Source organism: Apis florea, unplaced genomic scaffold (assembly GCF_048593485.1).
Source record: "Apis florea isolate Af1SG1 unplaced genomic scaffold, ASM4859348v1 contig_2492_pilon, whole genome shotgun sequence".
Taxonomy (NCBI): domain Eukaryota; kingdom Metazoa; phylum Arthropoda; class Insecta; order Hymenoptera; family Apidae; genus Apis; species Apis florea.
Window position 1 is genome coordinate 1,296,717 of NW_028256593.1, and position 27,947 is coordinate 1,324,663.

Genomic DNA, 27,947 nt, shown 5'->3' on the forward strand with positions numbered 1-27,947 from the left:
TTTTTCAAATGTCATTTCATCGGGCGATACATATATTCGAAAGAAAGAACACAGATATAACAGATCGATCGGTTTACGTTCGAGGTGATATTTTATTCCATTTGTCGATGAAATAGCGATCGAATTCTGTTTGCCAAATTTCATTGGATCTAGTTGGCAGAACTTGGTCAGAAAGATTCGTGGAGCAGATCGAGGTGTAGTGGTGGCACAAGTTTCTAGTCCCGAGCTAGATAAATAGGGAGTGGCGTGCAACTGCTTAAACTTGGTTCACCGTCCAAGACGTGATTGCGATTAATATTGCTGCGCCAGACGGCTACGAGACACCTCGTAATCCACTCCTTTCTCCTGATAACATGATAAATTTATGGCCACGTTTTCTTATCTCTTCGTTCGAAAGAAGAACAGTTCTATCGGGATCCTTTTATCGAAACATTTCGAGAACTAAGTAACGACGAGGTCAGGTTGGTTTCTCCGCCAAATCTTTGGATATTATATTACCCTCGTGAATTTCGAGATGAATCAAAGGCAATGATCGTACCTAGGGGAACTTTAATGCTCCGCCAGAATGCCATCCCCGTTATCGACGCCATTGTCGAGCTGCTACTATCACTCGCTTGCGATGACATTTTGATTCCAATATGTATGGATATAAAAATAGACGTTTGGTACTTCGAATCGCCGCCAGATGTCTCACGCCCCGTCGCCTTTCTCGCAACTGTTCATCATGTTTCTTCATCTTATAACGAAAGTTCCAATTTTGTCTCTGCCAACGTTGGAGACAGAGGATTCTTACTTTTTTATTAACAGTCAAGAATAGAATTTAATGAGGCCAATCCATCATGGAACTGTATGTATAATTTTGTTACAAATTACAGATTTATCCGAAAATAATTTTTAATATATTGGAATGATTGAATTTATAATTGAAACTGAATTATGCATATTGTTTGATTGAGAAATCGATATTAATAGATTAACTTGGACTTAGAAAATTAAATTTTTTTACTTACTTTATTATTTAAGGCTAAGTGTTAAATCATGTTATAAAGATTGGCTATTACATTGTTGCTAGAATATTTTTTTATAGATTTGTAAAATGAAAAATCCCATCTCTATTTGTAAAAGTGACTATTATATCTAAATTGATACATATATCGTCTAGTTTTAAAAATCAAATCGAATATTTTTTTACATCTGATGGAGAAAGTGTCGAGAAACGAGTATCTATTTTTCCTTTTAAAGGAAATTTTCACTCAATTTTTCGACGGATCGCCGATTCGACGTTCGTTGCTCGCGTTCGCAACCTCGCCTCTCGACTCTGAACGTTACACAATCTTCGTCGTTCCGGGTCTCATCGGCGCGGAAAACAAGGCGATATTGGAGAACACGTTGGCCAGTCTTGCTCCCGGAAAGCACAAGTAGATTGAATTTGCGTTCGATGACGTAAAAGCGTGCACGAAACGACCTTCATTTTTCCCTGTCGCTTGTTAAACCTGGCGAAAAACGCTTCCAGCCTTTGAACCAAGAGTACATTTTCGTTATTCAATGATATTCGTTATTCGTGGTGGATACATTCGTGTACATGGAGAAATTTGACATCATTTTTTTGAAAATAAATAAACAAAAAAAAAGAAAAAAAAACGATCCTTTGTAACTAATTATTCACGGTGTATCATTGTACCTGGAGAACGAAATAATAATTCTTGCAACAGGGACGCTTGAAGGGAGAAGCAATTAGGGCTTCTTTCAGACCAGGGAATAGAATTGAAATGAAGAGTTACCACCGCCTCCTCTCCAGACGTGGAAAAGAAACGCGATTTCAGCGACAAACGGGTCTCTCCCAAACACAATAAAACTCAATTTACAATCCAGTGAAAAGAATAAATAAATAACCACCCTCGTCTGCGTGGTGCCGCCTTAAGAGGGCTTCCCTCTGGCAATCTTGGAACAGCAATTTTTTACTCGCTCCCAGGATTCTCTTTGTGTTGAATTCTCTCCGTGTTGCGTAGCTTGAATTCTTCTGTAATTGTAAATACAACGATACGCATTTGGTGATATAATTAATATTCTCTCGATCAGGTATTATATAGAGATTGTTTCGGAGATCAGAAAATACGTGATCTTGGAGAATTTCGATATTTCTTAATTTAAATACAAAGAAATTCAAATAAGTCGATACACTTTTTTTGTAATTATATTTACAATTATATATACATATATATTTTATAATTGTACATACATAATTAATATTCTTTTGATGAGATACATATAGAGATTGTTTAAGAGATTGAGATCAGAGAAAATACGTGATCTTGGAGAATTCAAATATTTTTTATTCCAAGTACAACAAAAAAAAAATAAATATACAAAAATTTGTTTATAATTGTAAATATACATTTGATAATATAATTAATATTCTTTTGATGAGGTGCATATAGAGATTGAGATCAGAAAATACGTAATCTTGAAGAATTTCAATATTTTATTGTTATTCAAAAAAAAAAAAAAAAAATAGAAGATTGAATCATTAATTATCTTGGATTTCTAATTATTTTACATTATTAATTCTCTGTCGATATCAAGAATTCAATGAGAATCAATCTCGTTCTCGATTAATTATATCAGAAGGGAGGAAGATTCAGTTGCTCTAAGATGAATGTATTCTTAGCATATAGGGCATCGTCTTTGCGGAAAGCTACCTCTCTCTAGTTTCCGTTTGCAGCAGCTTCCACATGCGAGGCGAGTATCCCCGATGTTGGAACACGCCATCCTGTCTAATCAAACATTTGGATAGAAACTGATGACGTAAACATCGATATCGAAATCGCTTTATAATTCGAAAGATTTACGGGAAATTACGTTTCAATCGTTTGAAAAAAATTCACCAGGTTCTTCCTCATTTCTTACAATAGTTTTGTAAATCATTATCGAATTTCTCCACTCAAAAGATGAGGAATTTTTAAAATTCGTCGAATCCTTGTTCTTTTTCGAATACACGCCATCCTGTTTAATCAGAGATTCGAATAGAAACTTGATCACGTAAACATCGATATCGAAATCGCTTTATAATTCGAAAGATTTACGGGAAATTACGTTTCAATCGTTTGAAAAAAATTCACCAGGTTCTTCCTCATTTCTTACAATAGTTTTGTAAATCATTATCGAATTTCTCCTCCTCAAAAGATGAGGAATTACGTTTCAACTGTTTTAAAATTCACCAAAAACCCTCGTTTCTTTTCTAATACGCGCCATTCAATCATTTGGATAGAAATTTAATGAACTTCAATATCTATAATATATCTCTATAATTCCTGCATTCAAAATTCACGTATCAATCGTCGCACACGTACGGTGCTAAAACATGCATTATTTATTCGTATCGTCGACTTTTTGCCATGACCGTGTGTTCCATTCGGTGAAATCCGGAGGATCCAACGGTGTGCGATTGCCGTGTCGGATGAGGCCCCATCACGGGTGAGGACAGAGCAAAGATGCAATATGCATGCGACGAGCGTCACGCGAATGGTTTATTCCGAGCTTTTCTTACCGAAGATTCGTCCCGAACTTCGGGCCGAACCAGCGGCGTTATTTCTTTTCAACGTCGGGCACGTGAATTCTAACGGGCTCTCGTATTAACGGTGGAAAGATTTACGCGGCACGAGTCACGAGTGTTTCCTCATTTATGCATGCCTCCTGTTCCGGAACAGACGCGTAGAAAATTTACGGTTTTGTGGATTTAGAACGAAATGGAATCACGTTGAAGGAATTTACTACTAGCCTTTCATCATGAGCTTTTTATTCACTTCCTTTAATAATTGGATGAAAAAGTCTCGTTTCGGGCAATTTAAAGCTTCGTTTCGAATTTAATGATTGACTTCGGCACGAATCGGAGAAGATCGGGTACGATCGGGTGGGATCGAGATACTTCGTTCGACTTCGGCTCCGTTCGGCAATTATCGGATGCGATCGGTTCGAATCGAGTTTAGATTGTCCTCAATTTTTAAAGCGTGATGCGATATATTTTATCGTACGTATATTTCGTATAATTTATAACGATACTTGGTTTTAATGATTGTTTAATTATCTGTCCAAGTAAGTAAATTATTAATGTAAGAATTTAACAAGTAAATATTTAACAAGAAGAATCTAATCTAACCTAACTCAACAATCAATTGGTCTACGATATTTAAATTTAGGTCGATTATTGATATAAAAATTTTTTTTCATAAAATAAACTTCGCGCAAACGTTATTTAAAGATTTTCGAATTCGAGTTTGGAAGTCGTAAGTTAGTCAATAACCACAAATGCGAGTTGCTCGAGACTTTCTAACCAAGGGTTCCTGTTTCGCGGTCTCGTATGCCCGCTTCTCTTTCCTAAACTCTCCTTTATCTCCCCACCGATCGACCAACACCCTTAAACTCTGCCATCTTCCAGGCAAAATCGATACATCTCCCGGAAAACCACCTCCTTTAAACATCAACTGGCCTTATCAACATTTCGCCGTTTCTCCTTATCATCCATATCGAAAAAAATACTACCTCAGAAACTCTCTCTTTTTCACTCGACCTCCTCCTTACAATAATTTCTTCTTTCGATGCTTTACTTTCTTTTTTTTTTTTTTTTTTTTCCTAATTTAACGTCAATTGAATACGAGCTATAAAAGAGATGGATCAAACTATTTTTATTTAATATTTTGCTAAACCAGAAGTGACATAAGCGATTGGCATAAAGTTGGGTGTAATTTAATAGAGAAGGTATCGAGTATATAAAAGCATCACGAATATAAAAGATAAGTGCACTTCGGTTCACTTGCTCAAAAATAGAACTTTTACATATACTGTAAGGAAGTGCGATTAGGATCAAGTAAACCCCTCCTGTACTTCCAACTAAGTTATTCTGGCTTATTTAAAACTTTCTATCTAACATTAATACCGCGTTTACCCTGCCTCGAATACCTGAATAACCATGAAAAAAACCTTCAACCCCCCCAAAAGAAGCTTACACACCCCCGGTGTCACAATGACTGACTCTTAAAAAATTGCGTCGAAACCGATACGAAGAAGAGGCACGTGCACGTCTAAGACCCACCTCCTTAACTTAACGCTCTTCGTGACGCGTGGAGGAAAAATAGAGGGTCGCTCGTAACACGAGGGTCGTCGACGTCTCCATCCGGAGGAGGCGAGTTTCCCGTGGTAAAAATTGCGGTAGGGTGGCCAACAAGTTGCTAACGTCGAATCAATAGAGGGACGACCAACTCTCGAGGCGGTGACTCGTCCAACCTGGCGACCTCCCCCTTTTTTCTCTCCATTTCTCCCTCACACCCACCCAACCTCTCGATCTTCTTCCCACCTCTCACGTTTCCACTATTTCCTCCCCTTTCTTTTTTTTTCCCCCGTCTGCACTCGCTCTTCAACTTCTTCTTCTCTCCCATCGTCTTTGTCTTCCTCAATTTCCGTCTCTCCTCCCTTCCCTCTCCTCTGCCTGCTCAATGCAGAAGTCTGTAAAAGAGTCTGTCTCTCGAACTCGTTCACGGGGGATAATTGAGTTCTTTTGCATCGAATCGTTTCCCCTCGCGGAAGCGGCGCGCCTCTCGAGATGTCTCACGGATTCTCCCTCCACGACTTTGTGATATCGTGTGATAAGGATTCGCCGTGTGTCGCGCAATTTTCGCGGGATCTTATCGCCGAGGAGTCGAGACTTTTTTTTTTTGTTTATTTAGAGAGAGGGGAAAGGTATTGTTTGCACGCTGCACAGGATTTTGTGAAGTCTAGAAATACATTTCTCCTCTTCGAAATTTTTTTAATATACACGTATGCGTTTGTCATTTTCAAAAGTGTGAGTAGCTTGTTGAGAAATTGTGTTTCGTACGTGGATTATCCGTCGTTTTGTGAAAAGAGTCTATCTCCAAAATACTTGAAAAATCGTTCTTAAAAATTTTCCATACTCCTTCTAACTTCCGCTATCTTCAAAGGATTCATCATTCGTTTCAATAAATACTGCAAAACTGCATTTTATTCACTCGAAAAGAGATGCTTCGAAACATTTTCCAAACATCGTCAAAGTAATAATAATTTTGATTTCTGAAAAATTGTAAGTTCGATCCGAAGATACGCAAGTAGTATAAATCAACGATAAGGGCTCGCGGTGAACTAAAGTGTTCGTCGATCTGTCGATCAGGTAGCGTTCATATTTCCTTCTCTCTCGTCATCCGCAAGGGGAAAACACGGATTTTGGTGGAGGCATTTACAAAGCAAATACCGGTGACAGGGACCGTCGGTGGCGTCGGCTCGGATCCTTTATGTCGGGCGGCTACGTGGCAAAATCCTTACGTGCCTGGTGGTAATCTGAAAGCTGTTGGTTCAAGCAGAGGATGCTTTTTGCGTAAAGGTTCTCTTTTAAAAGAGAAACTTCGAGGCGCAAAGTGTTGCGAGAGTGCAATCTTCTTTCTTCTCATCCCCGATAGGGGGATGATTCATCGGTCCCCTAAGTTGTTGTTACCCTTGTGTTCATCCTTTTTACGTGTATTAGGCAGGTGCTAAACTTCTATCGGTTCTCACACTATTTATACACAGGATTGTATTTCTGATGTGTATTGTAAGATATGATTTGATTTTTTTTCTTTTTTTAATTAAAGCATTTAGAGTGAAATGCACTTTTGAATATTTTATTTATTTTTTTTTTTTTAATGGCCTATAAAAATATTTTAGTAGACACTTTTTCTGAATTGATTCTTGAATTATTTATATATACATATGGGGTGTTCAATTGTAAAGTATTATAAAATGTAATGAAATGATGATTTTTTTACTTTTGAATAAGTTGTTGTAAGAAAAGAAAGAGTGTTTTACTTTTTTTTTCAAATTGTTAAATGATAAAAGATATGATTTTCTGGATTTATTCTTGAATTATATATAGAGTATTCTATCGTAAAGTATTAAATAAATATAATGAAATGATGGTTTTTTATAAGTTTTAAAAAAAAGAAAGAATGTTTTACTTTTTTTTTTAAAATCGTTAAATTTGATAAAGAATGAATAAAAAGGGCGGAGAATTTTTTCCCAAGTGTACTACTTATTTCTTTTTTGTTATCCAACTAACGTGGTTCAATTTTGTTTCGTTTCAGGAACTTATTTCATCCTCTACGACTTCAACGATATTTTCGAGAAGGACCAGGCCAGTTTCTTGGAACGCGAAAGATTCCTTGGTATTATCAACAACATCTTCAAGAACATGTCTCAAATTGAACGAGAAGCCATTACTTTCCAGGTATGCGGTTAAAACTTTCAACAACTCTCTTCCTCGCACTTCACACAAGGGAAATTCCTTTATCCTTCTCGTGGGTCTCGTTAAATATATCTCTTCGAGCCGTGGAGCAAAGCAAAAACCATAAAAAGATTGAATCGCACTGTCCAAAATTCACTCCATTATATCGCTTATCACGATGTTGCAATTTCCATAATTTTTCCTTTAAAACCTCAGAAATTTTCTCAACTATATAGAAACTGCCGAATCAAAATCATAATCCAAGAAACGTGGCAAAATTTTCTAAAGCATTTCTCAACGATGAAAATTTTCCACCAGTCGAATAACACGATTAATAGATCGGATATGCCAGTGATATCGGCGCGAAATTTCGCCGGCGATCATCCACAAAGCATCGATCGATGTTCGATCGTCGTTGGCATCAAATTACAACACCATTTTGCCCTGGTGTTGTAATAGTATCAGATCGACCTTAAGAACGTCGGGTCGCGACGTATCGACATTCGGTTCACGTATTCCGTCGCCTCAAGACACATCCTGGATGAGTAACATAAGAGGCGCGCGGGTTGCAGTAGTAACGGAGCGCGCAAGTCAGACGCTTTGTAGCTGGAATAAATGGGAATGGAAGTCAGAAGTCAGACACAAGGGTTTAAACATTCCGGTCACGTGATTACGTCATGGAACCTGTTTCGCGTGCTGCTCTCGAGTTTGCGAAATCCTCGATAAGGGTTGATTCGTCCTATCTTTTCTCTGTTATTAATTACGAGAATTAATCTTGGTTTCAATTTTTCGTTTGTAATCCTTTCTCTCCGCATCCTTTGAGGTATCTCTGATTTGTTTCGTCACATCGAGATGGCGATTAAGATCGATCAATGACGAAATCACTATGTAACGCAAATTCAAAGCTCAATCGAAATTTTCGTACACCAATTATCTTCTCAACAAATCATTATCTTATGTAACAAAAATACCACTTGAGAACCACTGTTTCATCTGATTCACGCAAATTTAAAAATTCACTCCAAAAATATCCTGCAAATATGTCGTTACTTTATACAACAAAAATACATTTCAGAGATATTATTGCTTCGTATAACACATAAATTTAAATTACTCCTAACTCCAAGCCTGAATCGAAATTGATTCGTAGATCAATTTTCCTTTCTTTCTCCTCTAGAATCCGTCCTTCAAAGATACTCCAATACGCAAATCATTCCCTTATATAACAAAAATACATCGAGAATTTAAATCTCTCGTAACATAAGCCTCGATTGAAATTCTCTTCCACCCTCTCGAAAAATCCATTATCCTATTGTACACGACATATGAAGGACGTATTGAGAACCGCTGCTCTAACCGCTCTCGTTTTTCAATCCGAAATATCAAGAAACGAGTAACAAGGGGATGAAAAAGATGGGCAAGATTGGTCGAGCAAATACGATGCAATCTCGCGTGGAAGTTGGGATGAAAGTCACCCTCTCCCCCATCCCCCTATCCTGTTCCGCCGCGTTAATATCAGGGCGGAAATGGTGGCCGCCAAAGGCTTGGTGGAAAACTTCCGTTGGGGCGTGATGATGATGGTGGTGGTGCAGTGCAGGTGGCGTAACGCGCAGTTATCCTCCTCCTCCTCCCCCCTCCTCCCCCCCTCCTCCTTCTCCTCCTCGGTCGAACCGACGTTTCAAAGTGGCGCGCCCGTCCGCCCGCCATCATCCCTCTCGAAACGACGTTTCGAACGAAATTTTTCGCGCGCCTCACCGTCTTTCTTTCCCCTCCCCCCGCGTTGAACGAAAAATCGAACGATTTTTTGAAATTTCGGAACACACTTCGGGGAGGTCCCTCGACTCCTTCGACTCGGAAGGGGAAAAATCTTTTCTCCTATGCGAGTCTGAATTTTCACGAGTATTTCTCCTGCGAGGAATATTCTTTTTCAGCGATAACAGATTCGCGATCTTGGGAATTACGGCAACGGTTTTTTCAAGGCTGAAGAGAGGTTTTAGAGAGGTTTTTAAAGGGTTTTCGGGGAATGGTTCTCAGGATTCTCTCCAGTATGGTTACTGGAGATTTTTAATTATTTCAAGTAATTTATTTATATTCGAGGATTTCGAAATAAAAGGATGTATTTTGTATTTTGTTTTTTTTTTATCTTTATTTTAATTATTTTAATTATCGAAAATAAAATATGAGAGTCGATTCGTGGCTCTTTTCTATATAATAGATCCGTTTAGAAGAAGATTGTTTTGATTTTTTTTTTTTTTTTTTTTTTTCAGTATTAAATTGAAACGCGTATACGCGATAAATAACTTTTTTTACAGGCTCTTCAGAAGAGTTTCCTTCTTTATCCGACCACCGGAAATTCTTCTTCCGATGATTAATAAAACGTCGAGATTTTATTACGAGTGTTTCGGTGGAACCGTGAACCCTTGGGAAATTTAGAAACGTTAATACGCAATCGTTACATCAGTTTGACCAAAAGCATCGTAAATATTGGTTATCTGTCACGGATTGTCCCATATATTTCAATTATTAACAACCATCACTTGAATAATTCGATCGTTGCCCCTCCCCCTCATTGATTGATATCGATCCTCGAAAACCTAGAATAAATATTGATCGTAGAATAAAATTTAGCCACGAGTCAATCCGAGGCGTAGAAAGGAAGAAATCGACGATACGAAAAATGGAATTGAAATTCTCGTTTGCGATTAAATCGTGTTTCTAAATTTATGAAATATTTCTTCGTTTATCGAACAAGATTACCATTTAAAAAAACGTATCACCGATTAGGATGAACGAAAAATTTGCTTTTTCCCCTCCCTTTCTTTTCTTTCTTTTTTCGTTCAAGGGACAACCAAAACCACCCTCGATGCGAAAAACCATCGAAACCGTCGAATGTAAAAAAGCCACGCCATCCACGCCATCGAATCTTTGTTTATCTCGCCTTATTCACGCGGAAACTTCCACACCCCGTTGAATTTACACTCGATCGTTGCCGAACAACGCTTCTTCACCGCCCTTAAACGCCAACCCTTGAAAAAAAAAAAAAAAGAAAATAACGTCGAAATGGATCCCCATTTTTTTCTTTCTCATCGTCAATTTTCGTCTTTCGATAGGCACGAAACGAGGGGGGAAAAAAAAAAATAAATAAATAAAAAAGAAAGTGTCGAAGAAAATAGGGGTGCCTCTTTGCAAAGACAAACAGCAGCGTGGCGATCGAAGAAAAGAGGGTGGAGTTTCCCTATTCTATGGCGGATGACGCGAACGTACGCGTCGCAATGTTCCCGTATCCCAGGGCGGATGACGCGCACGGCCACGTCGCGATCGATTTCCAAAAACAAAGAATCTTGCAGGACAACCACGACTCCTTATTTCATTTTTCTCGCCAATTTTCTTCGCCACTTCGAAATGGAAAATGGGGTAAAAAAAAAGAAAGAAAAGGAAAGAAAGAAAAGGAAAGTGTGGACAATTAAGAAGAGAATCGAGATTCAAATTCTCGTACGAATTTCGATCGCGTGATCGTAAATTTTGTGTCGTTTGTCAAAAAATCGATATTCAGGGGGCTATATCCCCATCGCTCCCCCTCCCTTTGAACATGTTGTCACTCGGGATATTTCATTTCCTCGTGCGCACCCACGGTCAATGTCACCCACCCCTCTGCTGAAAATCACAAACTGCTAATTATTTCAACGCCGCCGATACGCCGCGTCAAAGCGATCTTTGTCAAGGATCGGAGACAGCGTGAAACCCTGGTATCCATTTAATTAAGCAAGTATATACCTGTTCGAGAGGGTGGACGAGGGACACAGCAGGATGGAAAATTGAAAGTGGAAGGGGGAGGAGAGGGGAAGGGAAGATCGTTTCACAAATTTCAATTTTTTTGGAGGAGGAGGAAGAAGAAAGGTGAAGTGAATTTAGTTTGTGTTAATATTGTGTTCGTTGGAAGGGGAGAAGAGAAGAAGCATCTTTGAAGAACGAGATTATATGAGAAATTGAAATTTTGGAAAAGAAGAAATGGATGTATTTTAAACGTTGAAAAATTGAAAAGTATTTTTCAAAGGGAGGAAGATGTAATCGTTGGAATTTCGATTCTTTTTTTTTTTTTTTTTTTCTCTAGAAAAAAGAAATAGAAGAATGAAAGAATAAATGTGTGCACTTTTACGGTCGGGTTGGTTAAACGTTGGTTGGAGGAAGAAGAAGTATCCTTGGAGAAGGGAGGATTGCTTGGAGGTGGAAGAGTCGAGGGACAAGCTTTTAAGCTTTTCTAAGAAACGTGTCATTTCTTTTTTCTTTCTTTCCTTTTTTTTTTCCTCTCCCTTCTTTTCGACGTTGATGAATAACTCTTGCTACTTTCTTGATACCAAGAGGATGTTTAATTCAGGCTAGATTAAGAATATTCGTTGACTTTCCCTCAATTTCCTTCTCATCTTTCACAAAAATGAAGTTGCCTTTCCGAGGGAAATATGAGTTTCTGGAAATATTGGGCGACCTTCAGAAAGATATTTCCAGATTTTTCAGCAAATATACGAATATTTTTTTTCATGTTTGTGTATTTTATCAACAAATGTGGACAAACACACTCCTCTTCATGCAAACAAATTTAATCATGTTCCGAGAATAAAAATTCTGATTTCTCGACGATATTCACAAACCGAATGGAAAACACAAAAGGAGACAACGATAATCTCAGATTCCTCCAAGATAATTTATTCGTCGATGAATAATTTCGATTCGTCGAAAAACCATAAATAAAAACGAAAGCAATATATTTTCATATAAAAATCTATAACTGCTGCATATATCACACTTCGAAACAACATCTTCACACATTTTTCTGTTTCTAACAGAATCTTGCTCGATCGATAGCCGATCATACATACGCAAATGTTTACCTTCGTCGTTTGACAAATACAGGGAACCACGTTACCGACGCAGTCGGGGAAAATCGGATGCGCGTAGATACACATGTATATACTTGGAGGCGTGTGCATAACCTCTTTTCGAGGCATGAATATTCCGATCGTTAATTCCTTAAAAATCTGATTGAACGAATCCGACGATGATCTCTCTTTCTCCCTCTCTCTGCAGTTTCTCGCAGAAATAACGATCGAAAGACAAGGAGAGAAACTGAAGAGATGATGGCGATTGAATGTGGAAAAAAAGGAATGGAGAGAAGAAAAAAAGAAGGCACGAAAGACGTCATTGCGGTATCGATTGAAAAGATACAGGATATTTTTGCCCGACCTATATCCATGATTTTTTTTTTTTTTTTTTTTTTTTTTTCGAAGACTGGAAAATATTCCGAAACGGACGAGCACTCGTGGCATCCGGAATAAAAAGCTACGATCCTTTCATCGAAGCTTTCGTTACTCTGCGATACATCCGCCGGATCCTCCTCCTCTCCAGGATCTGTGCGTGAAAAATGGATGTCGAATATTTGCAACTGTGTGTTGCACATAACTTTTTGAAAATATAATACTTGGTAAAAGTGAAAAATCGATGTATGGAGAAAGAGAAAGATGTGTGTGTATGTATTGGAATACTCTTTGTACACCAAAGTTATTTGGATTTGTAGAGTCAATGTGAAGAATATTCTTTGGGTTTGTTTTAGGCTTTGTCTATGGTAAATTCGAGTTAAGTCTGAAAACGTAATATCTCATGGAAAATTGATGTGTTGAAATATTCTTTGGGAGGATATTAAATTTATTTGGATTCGCAGAGTCAATACAAGGAATATTGAGCTTTGTGCGAGATGGTGTATTTGAGACGAGTTTGAAATGTTAAGTTGCCTGAAGAAATGTATAGGAATAATTTTCTTGTGATATAATAAAATTTCGTAGAGTGCTTTCTTTGGTGGTGACATAGATTTGCTCCAAGTCTGTATTAAATCTGAAATCAGATATATTTAATCCACGCTCAGAAAAACTATTCCTTTTGACACACAACGCAATTCGAACGTATACAATCAACGTTAGGAATCTTATGCTCTAGACACGTGTTCATCTAAGATAGACTAGATTTGGGTGTGATTTTATATCTATGATAGATTTCTAAAAGTTAGATCTTATCTATATTACATTCAGGTCAAGTTCGATTTTCATCTACAGTGTTTCAGATTCAATTTAGATCTGCCTCGAATCCGACGTAGTATCATATACATCAAATTTGAGTTAAATTTCAACTGGAATCTATTCCACCTAACTCGATCTTAACTCAAAGATATAGAATTACGTTGACTCTAACGTGGATCCAAGTTAACCTCAAGATCTCTCTCTCTATTCCACGCAATTTCAAGCTTCTCCTTCTTCACAACTATCACAAATTTTTAATATCAATTCTTATTATCGCATCTCCCTTCCACCTATCCTCTATCCATATCAAATCCAACTACCAAACTCTTCCACATAAAGCGAGCTTCCACATCAGACTTACCCTCAGATAATAATATCACAAATCCACATCCATCGTCCAATCCATCTTCACATCAACAACACACAGATCATTATTATTATTATTATTATTATTATTATTATTATTATTGTTATTACAATCCGAAAATTCTTTCCTTTTCAAGCATCTCCATTGGAATTCAACATCCTCAAACGTCACGGTTGTTCGCGATTTTCTCTTTTTTTCTCGGCCGAGAAGGGGAGGAGGGGGGAAGGTATTTCCACAGGTGGCCGCGTATAGATGGCTAAGGCCGGGGCCGTGGATAAAAGGGGGCGCCGAAAATTGATTTCCGACAAGGTGGCCGCATTTGCATAGACCATCCTTCCCTCCTCCCCCCTCATTCGCCTCTCCATCCTCGCGATGGAACGAGCATTCGGCGCACGATTTACATTCCCCCGGGCTCTCTGACTTTTGTCAGAGTCACTTTCACGAAAAATATTTCGCGAAATTTCGAAACCGTCTTCTTTCCGTCTTCGAGATATTTACACGTGTAAGAGAGAGAGAGAGAGAGAGAGAGAAGTTGTTGGGAATTTGAATGAAATTCGATTTGTTGTTATCGAGCCGAGTTGAATTGGCGGAAGAAAGTTGAATCCTGTCGTTTTTCTTTCGGTCTCTGAAATCGATATTTTTGAAGGTAATCTTACCGAGTTATTTTTGTGCGATGGAGGATGAGAATTATCAAATTTTTGGGAGGAGTTTCGCTTCGACGTAAAAAGTAGAAAGTGGAATTGTAAGCCTTTTCACATTTTTAGGTGTAATTCAGCAAATAAGAAGAAAGGAAATAGAAAATTTTTAGGTATGGTATAAGGGGTACTATTAAATGGGTATATAAACGAAAAAAAAGAGAAGAAAAATGAGTCATGCTTTTTGAATTTCTTAACTCTCCCTTAACATTTTATGCTTTAGTTTTTTTCTTTAGATTAAAATTACTTCAAATTGAAGAACCATTGATACAAAGAAAAGAAAAAGAACTCGAAACACTGGATGATATTTTATTTTACGTCAAATCCAAAGTTTTCTTTCTGATTCGAATTCTGGACGATTCGTGCGAAGGAACGATGCACATCATATTTTCGTCGAAGCTCAAAGAGAAAGAAAGGAGACACGAAGTAGCTGCATAATTAAAAAGAAGCAGTGTTGGGTAATGGAACGCGTTCTTCCTCCTCTTCTCTTTTTTGTCCAACAACGCTGCAAACCCTCTGAAAACCTTCGAACTCGTTTCGAACTTTTCTTCGAATCTTTGCATTCAGTTTCTCCCGATGGAAGAAGTGTCTGGAAATTTCAGGAGCGGAAAAACGATAATTTTAAGAAGTGGAACTTTTTCAGAATAATGTTGGAAGAGCGAGAGTTTTAAAAGGAACGTCGATTATTCGATCGATTTGCGAATCGATAATTCTGTAATAATATTAAATTGTTACGAGGAAGGAAGAAAATTATCGTTTTTAATTCGCAAGAAAAACTGTTGCAAACAACTTTTGATAAAAATTAATATCGATTCATTTTATTTTTATATGATATTATCTTTATATATTTTCGTACGTCAAGATTGGCGAAGATCTGTAAATAAAAGTTGGCACAGATCCAATATTACGATGCTTCTTACTTTCTACATGTATCTAAGTATAGTTTTAAGTATCAAAGATCGATTTTGTTATATTAATTAAAATCTTCAATATACTGAAACTCTCCAATTCACGAGAGATATTTAAAATTATTATTTCCTTCTTGTAAAAGAATTTTAAAAAAATTCATCATCGCATGTTTAACCTCTTCAGTATAAGGATATCGAAGGCATCGTTACAATACTTTCAAAGCGGATCGTCAAGCGAACATAAAAACGTTGCATCAACGCTTCAGAATTTCTCCTCCTCGAAAGAATCTGTAACGAAGAGTTCTTCTTCCAAAGAGATTTTAATTTTTCAGTTTTTTTCTTTTTTAAGATTAGTAAGATTAATCTTAATATCTTGTAGAAATTATGATTTCGCGCGTGTAAATAAATATTAGGTGTGCAAATAAGTTCTTTCCTCCTTTTCCAAATTCACGATTTTATTACATAAATCAGGCACAAAATTGTCCAAGATTGTTTCGGTCGGATAGATATCGCTTGTGATTCTTCTCGTTCGCCGTCGTCTTCTAAATTAAAATTTCCAGTTTTAAATCTTTAGTCCACCACCTTTTCCATGTTCCTCTGCCAGTGCCGCGCCAACAAACCATTTCAGGTAGCTTCAACAGCTGATTTTCTAAGCTGGAATGCAAAAAGTAAGACGAAATCGTCGCATAGGACTCTTAGAGCTGCTCATCGCGGTCGAAAGAAAAAAAAGGAAGAATAAATATTTTACTAAAATCAGATCGTAATACCGGACAATGTAAATTAAACGAAAAGTATACGAAGTAAGAAAGTATCGTATAATCTCAAAAATTATACTATAAACTTAATCGCCATATTCGTCAACATTTCGCTCTTTTCTCGAGAAACTGGAAGAAGCAGAAGGCTTCCATCCATATTAAGAGAAGTTGGTAAAAAAAATATAGTTTGAAAGAGGCTCGAATAGCGATCGAAATGAAACGAAACTTTTACCAGAACGAGAATAGGATAAAAAATAAAAGCACGCATTTTATGATCGACGATAAGAAGAATAGAAAATAAAAGTATATAGTGATATTCTATTTTAAAAGATTATTTTTATCGTATTTATTTTATTTCAATGATTATATAAACTGCTACTCGATATTAGCAAAAATTAACATGTTGTTAGAATCCTCTTTCAGATGGCGCCACGAACGGCAAAGCGATTCGAATTCGAAAAGAGGTGGATATGATCGTGGATAGGATAAAAAGGGGAAGAAACTTATTTGCACGTCTAATAATAGCGTTAAATAATAATGTCGCGACGTATTAACGGATGTTAAGAACCGGAAGGAATATGCACCGTGGAGGAGGAAAGTGATCGACGAAGTCGAACGACACTCCGGTTCCGGTTATCCCTCCTCCTCCTTCTCCTCCCTCCCACTCCATGCGCCGCCATGCTCTCGAAATTAATAGTTAATAATTTCCTCCCCTGGGGGAGGGGGGAGGGCGATAAATTTCAAACGAAATCACGCCTAGCTTCTGCATTTAATTATCGCCCCCCTCCCCCCCTTCGTGTTGAACGAAACTTTGTACAATCCACGATTATGTTTCCACTTAAAAACTTCTTTTACCCGGAATCAGGTACCCGCGACATCTATCGTGTTAATTCTGAGCAGCTAATCTCTCCCGAAGAATGGAAAGATCTCTTCTTTTGATTTTCGATTGTTTTCGGAGGATGATGGAATTTTTCTTTCCTTTTGTTCTTTCTTTTTAAATTCGATATCTCTTCTCGAATTGGAAAGAATCGAAAATTGGAGCAGAGAGAGAGAGAGAGATACTCGTTTCGTTTCATTTTCCATCGATGGAAGATAAGATGCTTATTATTTCGAGATTAGGGAAATGGAAGAATGTTGTTCTTGATTTTCTCTCAGTTCGCAAGAAGAGTCGAAATTGAGACTTGCGTTTATTCGGGAAGTAGAATTTTTTTCTTTCTTCTTGAATTTGATCTTTTTTTTTGAATTAAGATCCGAGGATTGGAGGAAGATGGAATTTTTTCTTTTTCAAATTTAATAATCCTCTCTTGAAACGAGAATTTTTTTTTTTTAAAATTGAATTTCGATTTTATTTTCACGCCCGAGAAAACCCTTATTTTGAATTATAGATCGAAAGCGATAAAATTCCTCGTGAGATCGTGAATTTCTTCCCTCCTCTGAATTCAGATTCAGAAAATTGAATCTTCTATCAACGTGACTTCGTTTCTCGAACCCCTGCCCAATTTTATATGGATTAAAGATTGATTAAAATAATAAATAAATTTCGTATTAATAAAAAAATTTTTAAAAGAATTTTCAAAATTCTCCGCATTAATAAATCCATCGAATCCCATTAATAATCAATCCAAAATAATAAGATTTCCTAATAATAAAAATTTTTCTAAAGAAAAATAAAATTCCAATCTCGCCTTTTCTTTAATTAATCCTAAATTAAGATTTAGACTGAGGTCGTTCCTCAAACACTTAAACCTGGAGTCATCGACCGCAGCCACACGGAATGCCACTCGATGTGCCACTAACAATCAACCCAACCACCACCTGTCCAAACACTTCACGATCTCTCACAATCAACCAACAGCCAAACTTCATCCTAAACCTCTTCTACCTACCTAATTCCCTATCGATGTCTCTTCTCTAATCCTCTTCCATCATCCACCCTATAATCCTGTATCCAACCCTCGAATAACTGTCCATTTCGTTGAATTGAACCTGTGAAACGATGCATCCCTTCGCAACCATTGATCCTCCGCCATTGTTTCGCCCTTGGCCAGAGCGTGGTAGGCGAGTGACGTCACAACAAATTATTTATCCGCGAGGAGAGAACGCGAGGAGCCTCCACTCGTCGAAAAATTGGGGGAGAGGAAGAGGGAGGAGGGTTGATCGATCGAAAGGAGGGGGTTGCTGGTGGTGGTGTTCACGATTACTATCCACGGTTTTAGGGTTAATTATAAATGTGTGGCACGTGGCCTTATCTTGGCCAACAGAGCCTGATCGAAGCCTCTGTCGTGTTCGAACCAGGCCCGTTGTTCCACGATGCTAATGACGCACGTGTTGCTCTCGCGTCCGCTTTCGATAATGCTTTCGATAATGTCGCTGGAGATATACTCGAAGGTGAAGGTTTCGAAGGGAGAATGTTAATTTTGTTTAATTTAGTTTATGAATCATTCTCGATTAAGGTGAAAAAGAATTGTTCTTGGGAGCAATTTTTACTTTTGAGTATATTTACATTTCAAGGATGTGCGAGTAAAATTAGTTAAGAGTTACTCTGTAGAGTGTTATGGGAATTAAGCGAGCGTTCTGAGCTTTGGTTTCAAAAATGTATTTGAATTTCAAGTGGATCTATCTGAGAATAAAATTGTTTGATTGATCTCGAGATTTTTTTTTTTTTGGACATTGTTGAATCGACAGTGTTCTCAATGCAAAATTTATTAAGTTTTATTTTTAAATATGTTTGAATTATGGTTCCATCTGGCGAAGAATGGAATTCTTTTAGAGAATATTTTTAACGGGGAGTACATTGAATAATAAAAGTTATTATTTAGATAATCACTTTCTCGAGAGCAATTCTTCTGAGTTTTACTTTTCAAATGTACGTATCCATCTGGGAGTGAAATTCTCGAAAATTACTCTTGAGAATAATTTTTCTTTGCCAATGGTTGCTGCTTCGAACGAATGAAATTCTTTTGAGTTTTACTGTAAAATATATTTGAACGGTAAATCGTGCGAATTGCTTTCTGAAAATTCGATGTATTTTTTTTTTTTTTTTTTCTGAAAAAAAATCTAGGACATCGCAAATCTTTGTACGTGAATTATTACTTTCAAATCAAATTTCATTCCAGCGAGCTATCGATATTAAATTATCTTCGACGTATTTATCTAAATCTCGTTTAAAGAAACAAAGTATATTTCGTCGTTGGGGATTGGCTGGATCACGACAAGCTTCGTGATTGGGAAAATTGAGTTTTTGCGAAGAAAGTATTTTGGAGATAGTATTGCGTTTTGATTCTGCATTTGTTTCAAAGCCACAAAGCCAATAGATCTATCGGCCATGCCTTTTTTTTTTTTTTCTTTCTAAAAAGGATCACGATTCTTTTGAGGATTTAAAATCAATTTCAAATTTCCCGCCATCGATTTTTTTACATTTATCATATATAAAATATTACTTTCAGAGAAACAATTTAATCTCCATACGATTTCTACGATAATTTTCGTAATTATGCTCAGAAAGTGTGTATGTGTATATTAATAACTCGTTAACCCAGATTCAAATCTCGTTTAATTCAGCTAATTCAGTTAAAGGACAGGAAAAAACGAGTCGAAATGGAATGGAAAAATCGAAACGATTCTCCTCCAATTTTGGAACTCTCTCGAGGATCGTCAATGTTAAATCCTCCTCCTCTCCTCCCGTTTTAAAATCGTTTCGAAAGTTTCGGGGAAAATTCGTATTTACGAAACTGGGCTGCAATTAAACGCCTCTTCAATTAGTGAATTCTTCACGCCAGATGGCGTAGGAGTATGCGTATATCCCAATTCTGAATTTCTACACGTGTAAAACCCAGCATTCGAGCCATCCTCCAATTGTACCATTTGTAACATTTAACAATATTTTGTTTACAGTTTTTATTTCTCTCTCGTTTTCAATTTGCATATTGATAAATTTATCGAAAAAAAAAAAAAAAAGGAATTTTCAACGCGTGCTATAAAAATAATTAAGAAGAGATTATCGACATGGAATAAATAATTTATTCGAAAATTAGAATTTTAGATGAACAGACATCGTTAAAAATCTGATATTTGATTATTTCGTTCATTAATATTTACATCTTCATCTTGCCCAAACACTTTCCTTTTCAAGATCTTCATCTTGTCTCTGTTTTATTAAAATTTTCCTTCCCAACTCGATCACTTTTGTCACTTTCGAATCGAAGAAACTCGTTATACTCTAATTTCTCGACCGATATTAATGGTCTCTAGTTATCGAGCCAGTAAATCAGTCGTCGCGGTTACCTCGATAAGTGGCAAACCCCTTGAACATACCCCAATCTACTCTCTTAACTTGATCGCGTTTCGTCCCTTCCAAGAACCAATTCCTACTTCTCTCCAAACTTGGCGAGCTTCTTAATCGTGGCCGGTCGTGGGATTATTCGAACGAAAGGGTTGAACAGAAACGAGGCATTTCAATTGGACGAGGTAATCACGGAAGGCTGTTGTCGTTTCACAGCACTCTTAAATTATCTCGAGTGAAATTATTACTTTCGAGAAATATTTGGTTCTTGTCTATTCTAGGAAAAATATAACGAAATAATATAAAAGTTGATCCATATTTGGTTCTTGTCTATTCTAAGAGGAATATAACGAAATAATGATGAAAGTTGATCCATGATTTGATATTGAGTCGATCGATAAATTGCTAAAAATAAAATAGTGCGATGATAAATTGTTAATAATGTGAACATGTCGGGTCTAAATCATGCGTAGGGAAAATTGATAATCGTTGTGTTCATCAATTGAGTTAATATATGTCTAGTTGCTGGTAACGTGAAATCATAGATCTATTCGTGCGCCAGAAATGGTATGATTGGTAAATGAGGTGAAAAAATTATAAACTGTTATTGTACAGACTTATAATGTGAAATACTCGTTACACAAGTTGCTAGACCTGTTGAGTTGGAGGAAGAGCTAATTGTAATAATGTGGATTTATTTATGAAATCTAATTATGCGTCTATCGATAATCGCATACATAATTGGAATAACGTAGATTCATTCGTGGAATGTAGTTTTAGTATTAGAAATTAGTTGCAGTAATATGGACTGCTAATTAGTAGAAATTATTAGTTATAGTTTCTAATTATATCAGAAATATCAATACTTATAAAATTTGGATTTTTGTAAGATCCTATCTGTTAGAAAGGATCCTCTTAAAATAATAAATATGTAAAAAAACGTTATTAATCTTAATTAGTTTATCTTCTTTTGCAATTAATTATTTAATTGCTTAAGCATCGTACAACAAATTGCCGCTATACAAACTCGTAAATAATATAGATTTGTAAGATCCAATTATGAGATTGGGAACAAATATTGAAAGAAGGATAACTTAACTCGTTGCTAGTTGATTAATCTCGTGATTATCTTGTGTCATCTTTACTGCTGTCCCTTGAACGATTACAACTTCAATGTCTCAATTAGAGCAATATTAATTGATCTCAGTTAATGATATCGTGAATTATTGACTATCAACAACCTTCTGTTGTTGTTGTTGTTATTCAAGAGTTATCCAAACGTTTAATACTATCTTCCTTCCTCTCGATAGTCCATTGTTCGTCATCCTTCAGAATTCAATGAATAATAAAAAATGATATAATAGAAAAGAAATTGTAAAATTCCAAGAGTTATTATTCTCATTTCCCACGAGAAAGAATAATTGTATCGCTTCGTTTAAATTTTCCACCCTCAATTTCTTGATTAAAAGCAACATTAATGATCATAAATAAGAATCATAAACTTCTCCAACGATTCTCCAACACCATTCTCTTATAATAAAATTAATCTACAATACATCTTTCTCCTTTCACAAATATACCCTATTAACGTATCTTCATAAAATTTCCTGGAAAATATAATATAATAAGAAAAAAAAAAAAAAAATTCCAAAATATATATAATCTTTTCATTAGAAAGAAGAATAATAATTATTCTCAATTCAAGAGGATCATCCCTTAAAAGGATATCGTTGCATCAGTCTCAATCTAAATTCCCTGATAAAAAACCAATATTAATTATTCCAACAACAAGACTTATAAACTTCGACATACATACACATCTTCCACCACAAATATATACCCTATTGTTCAACCCTTTCGCGTCGAGTGAACCTTCAGAACTGACTGAAGAATGTAACAACAAAGGACGAAGAAAAAAAAAAAATAAATAAATAAAACTTTAAAAAAATATAAACGTCCCATCGAAGAGTGATTATTCTCAATAATCCCTCGCTCCAAAGAAGGTATACCGTGACCCATATTTTAAGAAAATGGATACACCAAACAGGGTGGAAGAGAGAAGCTGTCTTTCTTGCCCAACCAGGTCGAGCGAGGAGCTTTCTCTTTTTTTTTTTTTTTTTCCTAGATCGAGAAGATCTCGTTCCAAAACGAGAAGAAGAAGATTATTTAAACAAAAGTCCCCTCTGAGAGGTGTGCATTGTCGCCGATTCAATTCGAGCCTCACCTTTGTTTCCGGGAAATATCACCCTCCCCATCCCATGGCCAGGGGGTGTGGACCAACAGGAACCCTGGGAAGGGGGTTCTCCTTTTGTTTCACGGTCCGCTCGTTTCCTGAAACGAAACGAAACGAAACACCGTCTACGTGACGGAAAATAATCCTGGTTAGAGATTCTGTGCGATGGACTTCGACACCACCCCCCTGTTTACTCGAGTATAACGTCTTTGTGAGTAAGTTGACGTATCGAGGTGTGCAGTTTTATTTTATTGTCAAACTGTCCTTTCGATCTATCTCGTCTTTGCTCCTATAAGTGAATAAGAAGAAAGGGTATATTGTTATATTAAGAGGGTGTGTAAAGATGGGGTGTCGAATTGGTGGGTGTAGTGGATTAATTATCGAACAATCTCTTTTCGTATCTTTATATGAGTTTCGTGTGATGTGTTATTCTTATAAAAAGAGGTATGTTCACATTGTGAGAGATATAGTTAGATGCCGAGTAATTTTTCGACACTTTATTTTACTTACTTTAATTCAGCTCAAGAATCATACTCTGTCGATCGATCGATTTTTTGGACTTCGTCGAGAGAAGTTGGAAGTTTTGCAAATGATAAGATAAATGGATCCTTTGTTGATATTCGAAGCATGAAACATGGCACGTTGGAAAAATCAAAACTATAGAGAGAAAATATCGATGCAATTTTTGTTTAGGTTCAGTTAATAGGTTGAAAGTTCAGAGAGGCTGCGGGAAAAAGTACATTTTCAAAAAATATAATACAATATATAAAATGCGCACATATATCACATTTACGAGACACAAAGGTATGAAAAATGTAATCCTTCATTCATCCCTATCCCCAAAAGAAAGATACGATGTTCCATTATCGTGAATCATCTTGTATAATAAAAAATAAAAAATGAAAAAAAAAAAAACGTTATTCAATTCGAATTGGCTTCAAATTTTCTTAAAACAATTACATATATCTTTCTGCAATATATTTATACTATTCTAAAACTTTAAATCGTGTGTGTATATATATATATATCCACGGTGATACTCTTTTTTTCTCTTTTTTTATTTTTTACAAAACAACGATTGTCGATCCGCCGTTTAAAACAGCAGAATGGGTGGGTTTTTCCTCGAACGCGTATTGCATTATCTGGCTCTGCTCGTACCTCGGGGACAACGAAGCCATACATACGACGCGGGAAAAAAGGTTGATACGGGTGCAACCGTAAAGTTAAGTTTAATTACAAGGGTGTTAATTTCACAGGGCACACCTTGCGGCCGCCAATAGCAGAATTATCACCGAGAGCGATCAACTTCGATTCCACTCCCGCAAAAGCACTCCTTTCCGTCTACCGGATGTCCAGAAAGTAGGAATTATGTTTTGCACATTTTAGAGAAGATGCAATGTCGATAGTGGATCAAAACGTATGTGGGTTGTATCTTGTTGCGTATTATGTGTATCTATATATTGAATGTGAAAAGTTGGAACCAAATATCTTTTTTGTATTTATACTTGGAGGAAAGAAATATGAGAATCATATATCGAAGATTATTTTTTTTTTTTTTTTGGAATTAATTATATGAAAAAGATGTGTACGTATTGAAAAAAGTCGAGACCAAATATCTTTTTTATATTTTATAGGTAGAAAAAGAAGATTCGAGATTGATAGAGGATCAAAATGTTCGTGTGTATATGCATTTAGTGGGTGTCCAAATATTTTTCAAAGGCTGATAAGAGTGGCAAAAATATGAAAGTATCGATGATATTAGTTGTGAGATTGGTTTTATAGGTTAGGTTGGTTTCTAGCGAGAGAAGGATACGATCCACGGAAATTTGAATGAATTTAGTTAGTTTGAAATTCTATATTGAGTTCTCCTAGCTCTTTGAATTACCTACATGAGTCGTGGTCCATGGAGAAATAGGGAATTTCACGTGTAATTTATATACAAACAATAATAACAATAATAATAATATTAAATTGCAGAGTGTTATTTATCAACGATGTTAAATTATAAACAAAATTTGCAAATTGGATTTGCCCGGAGTTGCTGAATTTCGTGCAGTTCTCTATTATCCTCACCCAGGGGACACAGGGGACAAGTTTTAGGTTATGTTTGAATCGAAATTTTAACAACGATATTAATTAAATTTAAACTCAGGACAAAGAAAATTTACTCCCCTCTGATAATTTTGAATATATACACATTTAATCAACAATTTTCAATCTTCAAAATTGATATCGTGATTAACAATTAGATTGATCTCGTAACTTTTAAGTTGAATTACTTAACTCGCTAAATTATACAAAATATAGGTTACTTAACTTAATATCACGTATATCAAAATTATATATTCTTCATTCAAATTCATTTAATTCATTCAATGATACACGAGTTAAAAGATTAAGTTATTTTACGTTTTAACCTTGCTACTTTTAATTTTCATATTCTCAATAAAAAAAAAAAAAAGAAAGAAAGAAAGAAAAGAAAAAATTTTTTAGACACTGGGTATACAAGTGGAAACAGATTCCCGATACAGGAAGCTTTCTTGCCTATCCGCCTCGAAAAGTTATCGCGAACTTTTAATAGCCAATTCCGATCTTTCGTTGATATTCGCGCGAGAATCCCTTTCCTTCTTCCTTCCTTCCTTCCTTCCTTGTTGTGACGCAAACGGTTCGAGCATGCGCACTGGCCAACCGAAACTGGTCGTTGAACCGAATCGAACGAGAATTCGCGATATTCTCTCGTATTCCCAAGAATAATTCACCGATACATATATAGCTATATATTTTCTTTGACCGTATCTTATGTTACAATGGGTTTATGCAAATCAATCTTTGGATTACCTTTCCCCCTTTGATGTCTGTTCGATCTATATATCGAACGTATCTATGCGCGAATTCTTTCTCCAGATTCCAGAGCGGATATATCGAGCCAGCAATTCTCGTGAAACGAATGAAATCGAGGTATCATATGGAATATAGAATATAACAGAGTGTGCAATTCACTCTCTGTATAAACTTCGATTGAGTAACGTTGGAAATAAACACAAAGGGAGAGTTTGTAAATCTAATCTGACATAGTGAATCGAAAATAGCATGAAACAAACCAGTTTTGTTTCCCAAGCTTTTTTCTTTTTCGAACACAGACGCGATACTGATGTGTGTATGCAGTGCTTGTCATTTCCTTCTTCTTTCTTCATACCCGTATGTAACTATTATCTACATCATAACCTCACTTTTTCTCACTATTTAAGATATTGTGTATTTGTCACTAAAATGTACGCATATTTCTGGAAGTTATTATTTCAAAGTTAATTTCAAGATCAATCGTATCTAGGAAACTGTGGCTGGTCAATCGAATTAAAATGGGAAACACGACAGCGAAATATTTTTCTCGGCTCGTTTCATTTCGCGACACGTTGCTTCGATTATCGTCGAGCAACAATGGCCGCCTGAGCCCATCGTGTGTATCGTGTTTCGGTAATTAGCGACATCTGTCGTAAATCGGATCCAATTACGAATGAATCGCGTATAGAGCGAACAGTTAAATCGGGAGTAAATTTTCGACTGATTATTCGCGAAATTGGCGAAGCGATACCGAATCGAGAAACAATTATTTATTCGTGATACGTATTTTTCACGTAAAATTCTTTTATAACTACGATCCACTTAATTTCATCTTATTTTGCACCAAGATTTACGAAGTTACGAAGAATTATTTTCTCGCTATAATTTAAAAAATCGTTTTAGAAAAATTCTTTTTTCCCCCTGGCTTTCTCAAATTATTAAGAATATTCGTTCTGGATTAAAATAACTCGAACTGTTATTATTGGACGGAAGAAAGACTTTAGTGACATCAGTTCTATATTTTTAGAAAAATAAATGTTGTCCAATATTGGCTTAATAAAAACATGTTGCAACTTTGTCAATTTTGAATAATGAAATTTTTACAGTAGTATAAAAAAAAACAAACGTGGAATCTAATTAAATATTTCATTCATTCAAAAAAAAAAAAAAAGATCTGAGGACTCTTGCAATATTTCTTGAAGACTTACAATCACAAATAGATTATTTCCAATAATATTACTAGTTCATGATATCCAACAGGTGAAAATAGTTTCCACTAGAAAGTTACTAGAAAAATCATGAAACAAACAATCATGGAATTGAAAATAAATTATTCTTCGATCGAACAAACTTTTACGTTAAAACGTAATTCCATGCTGTATAAAGGAAACCTGTTTTTTTTCTTTTTTTTTTTTTTTTTTACCTCCATGTCTACGTTGGAAGTAAAAACAGAGAAGTTTTTTCTTTTTTTTTTTTTTTTTTTCTTTTTTCATTGGTCGATTTAGCACGGCGAACGAGTATGCAAATTCGTTGGGCGACACATTCCAGAACGCCTCGAGGTAGGCAGTCAGAAAGGCGGAATGCTTCCACGGGGAGTTAAGTCGATAAGCCAACCGCGTGGTTGAATTTAAGCCGTGGCTCACGATGCTTAAGAACCTGGCTCAACACATGAAAATTGCCTGTCACGTGTAATTATAGACCCGATTGGGAATCAGATTAAGCCCGCGGTGTGATCAAGAAACCGGGTCACGCGGCCTCGCCGAATAAACTTTCCCTAATATCACCGTGAAATTAGTGACGTCAATATCCGCGTCGAACGGATAAGTTACTGGAGTCGATCATCGGTGTGATGCAAATTTTTTCAGAGAAAAATGGAAAAGTTTTTTTTTTTTTCTTTTCTTTTCCATTCATTCGATTTAAGTTCCACGATTCAAAATTATGCAATGCAATTTTCGATTGAGCGAGTTTGAAATAATGTACGAATTCGTTATTACGACACGAATTTTTCTCTCCCTCACTTTTTCTTTAAATTAAGTTCTTTAATTTGTTTTAAATGAATTCGATTTTTTTTTTCCTTTGGAATTTATAATTTTTGAAAAAGAAGAGAGAGAGAGAGAGCTCTCAGTTCGTTCCCAGTTTGTTAATTGGAATTAAATGTGAATTACGTACTCTCTACATAAAATAGAATAAATATTTCGCGTCCTTGTATCTGCGGAAAACCGTTATAAATTTGACCACCAGAGGCTTTTGAAAGGCTCTTTTAGCGTAAAACAATGTGGGCAAAAATAAAAATTTAAAGCTTCATAAAAATTCCTCTTATTCTGATAGCATGGAAAATTCTCGTTATATAGATTATTTATGTAGATTAATTTTGTCTATTATCCATATGCGAAGATCATTAACCGTTATAAATCTTTATTATAATAAGTTTTAATTATTAATAACGGTAAATTGCAAACGTAATAGATAAGATACGAAACGTACGAGGATTTGCTGCGGATAATAAATTGATGATGAAATATCCATAATAAGAATAA

At 36.0% G+C, this 27,947-nt stretch overlaps 1 protein-coding gene across 8 annotated transcripts in view; it reads left to right on the top strand.

Moving 5' to 3' along the window:
* The window catches only part of LOC105735605 (acetylcholinesterase-like), a 144,513-nt gene that overhangs the window by 56,736 nt on the left and 59,830 nt on the right, over positions 1–27,947 (top strand). For all 8 annotated transcript variants that reach the window (XR_015291519.1, XR_015291520.1, XR_015291518.1 and 5 more), the window contains exon 2: positions 7,125–7,267. Coding sequence is in view for 3 of the 8 variants with exons in the window: in XM_086905950.1 (XP_086762076.1) it covers positions 7,125–7,267 (143 nt within the window). In the remaining 5 variants the exon portion in view is untranslated. The remainder of the gene's footprint in view (positions 1–7,124; positions 7,268–27,947) is intronic.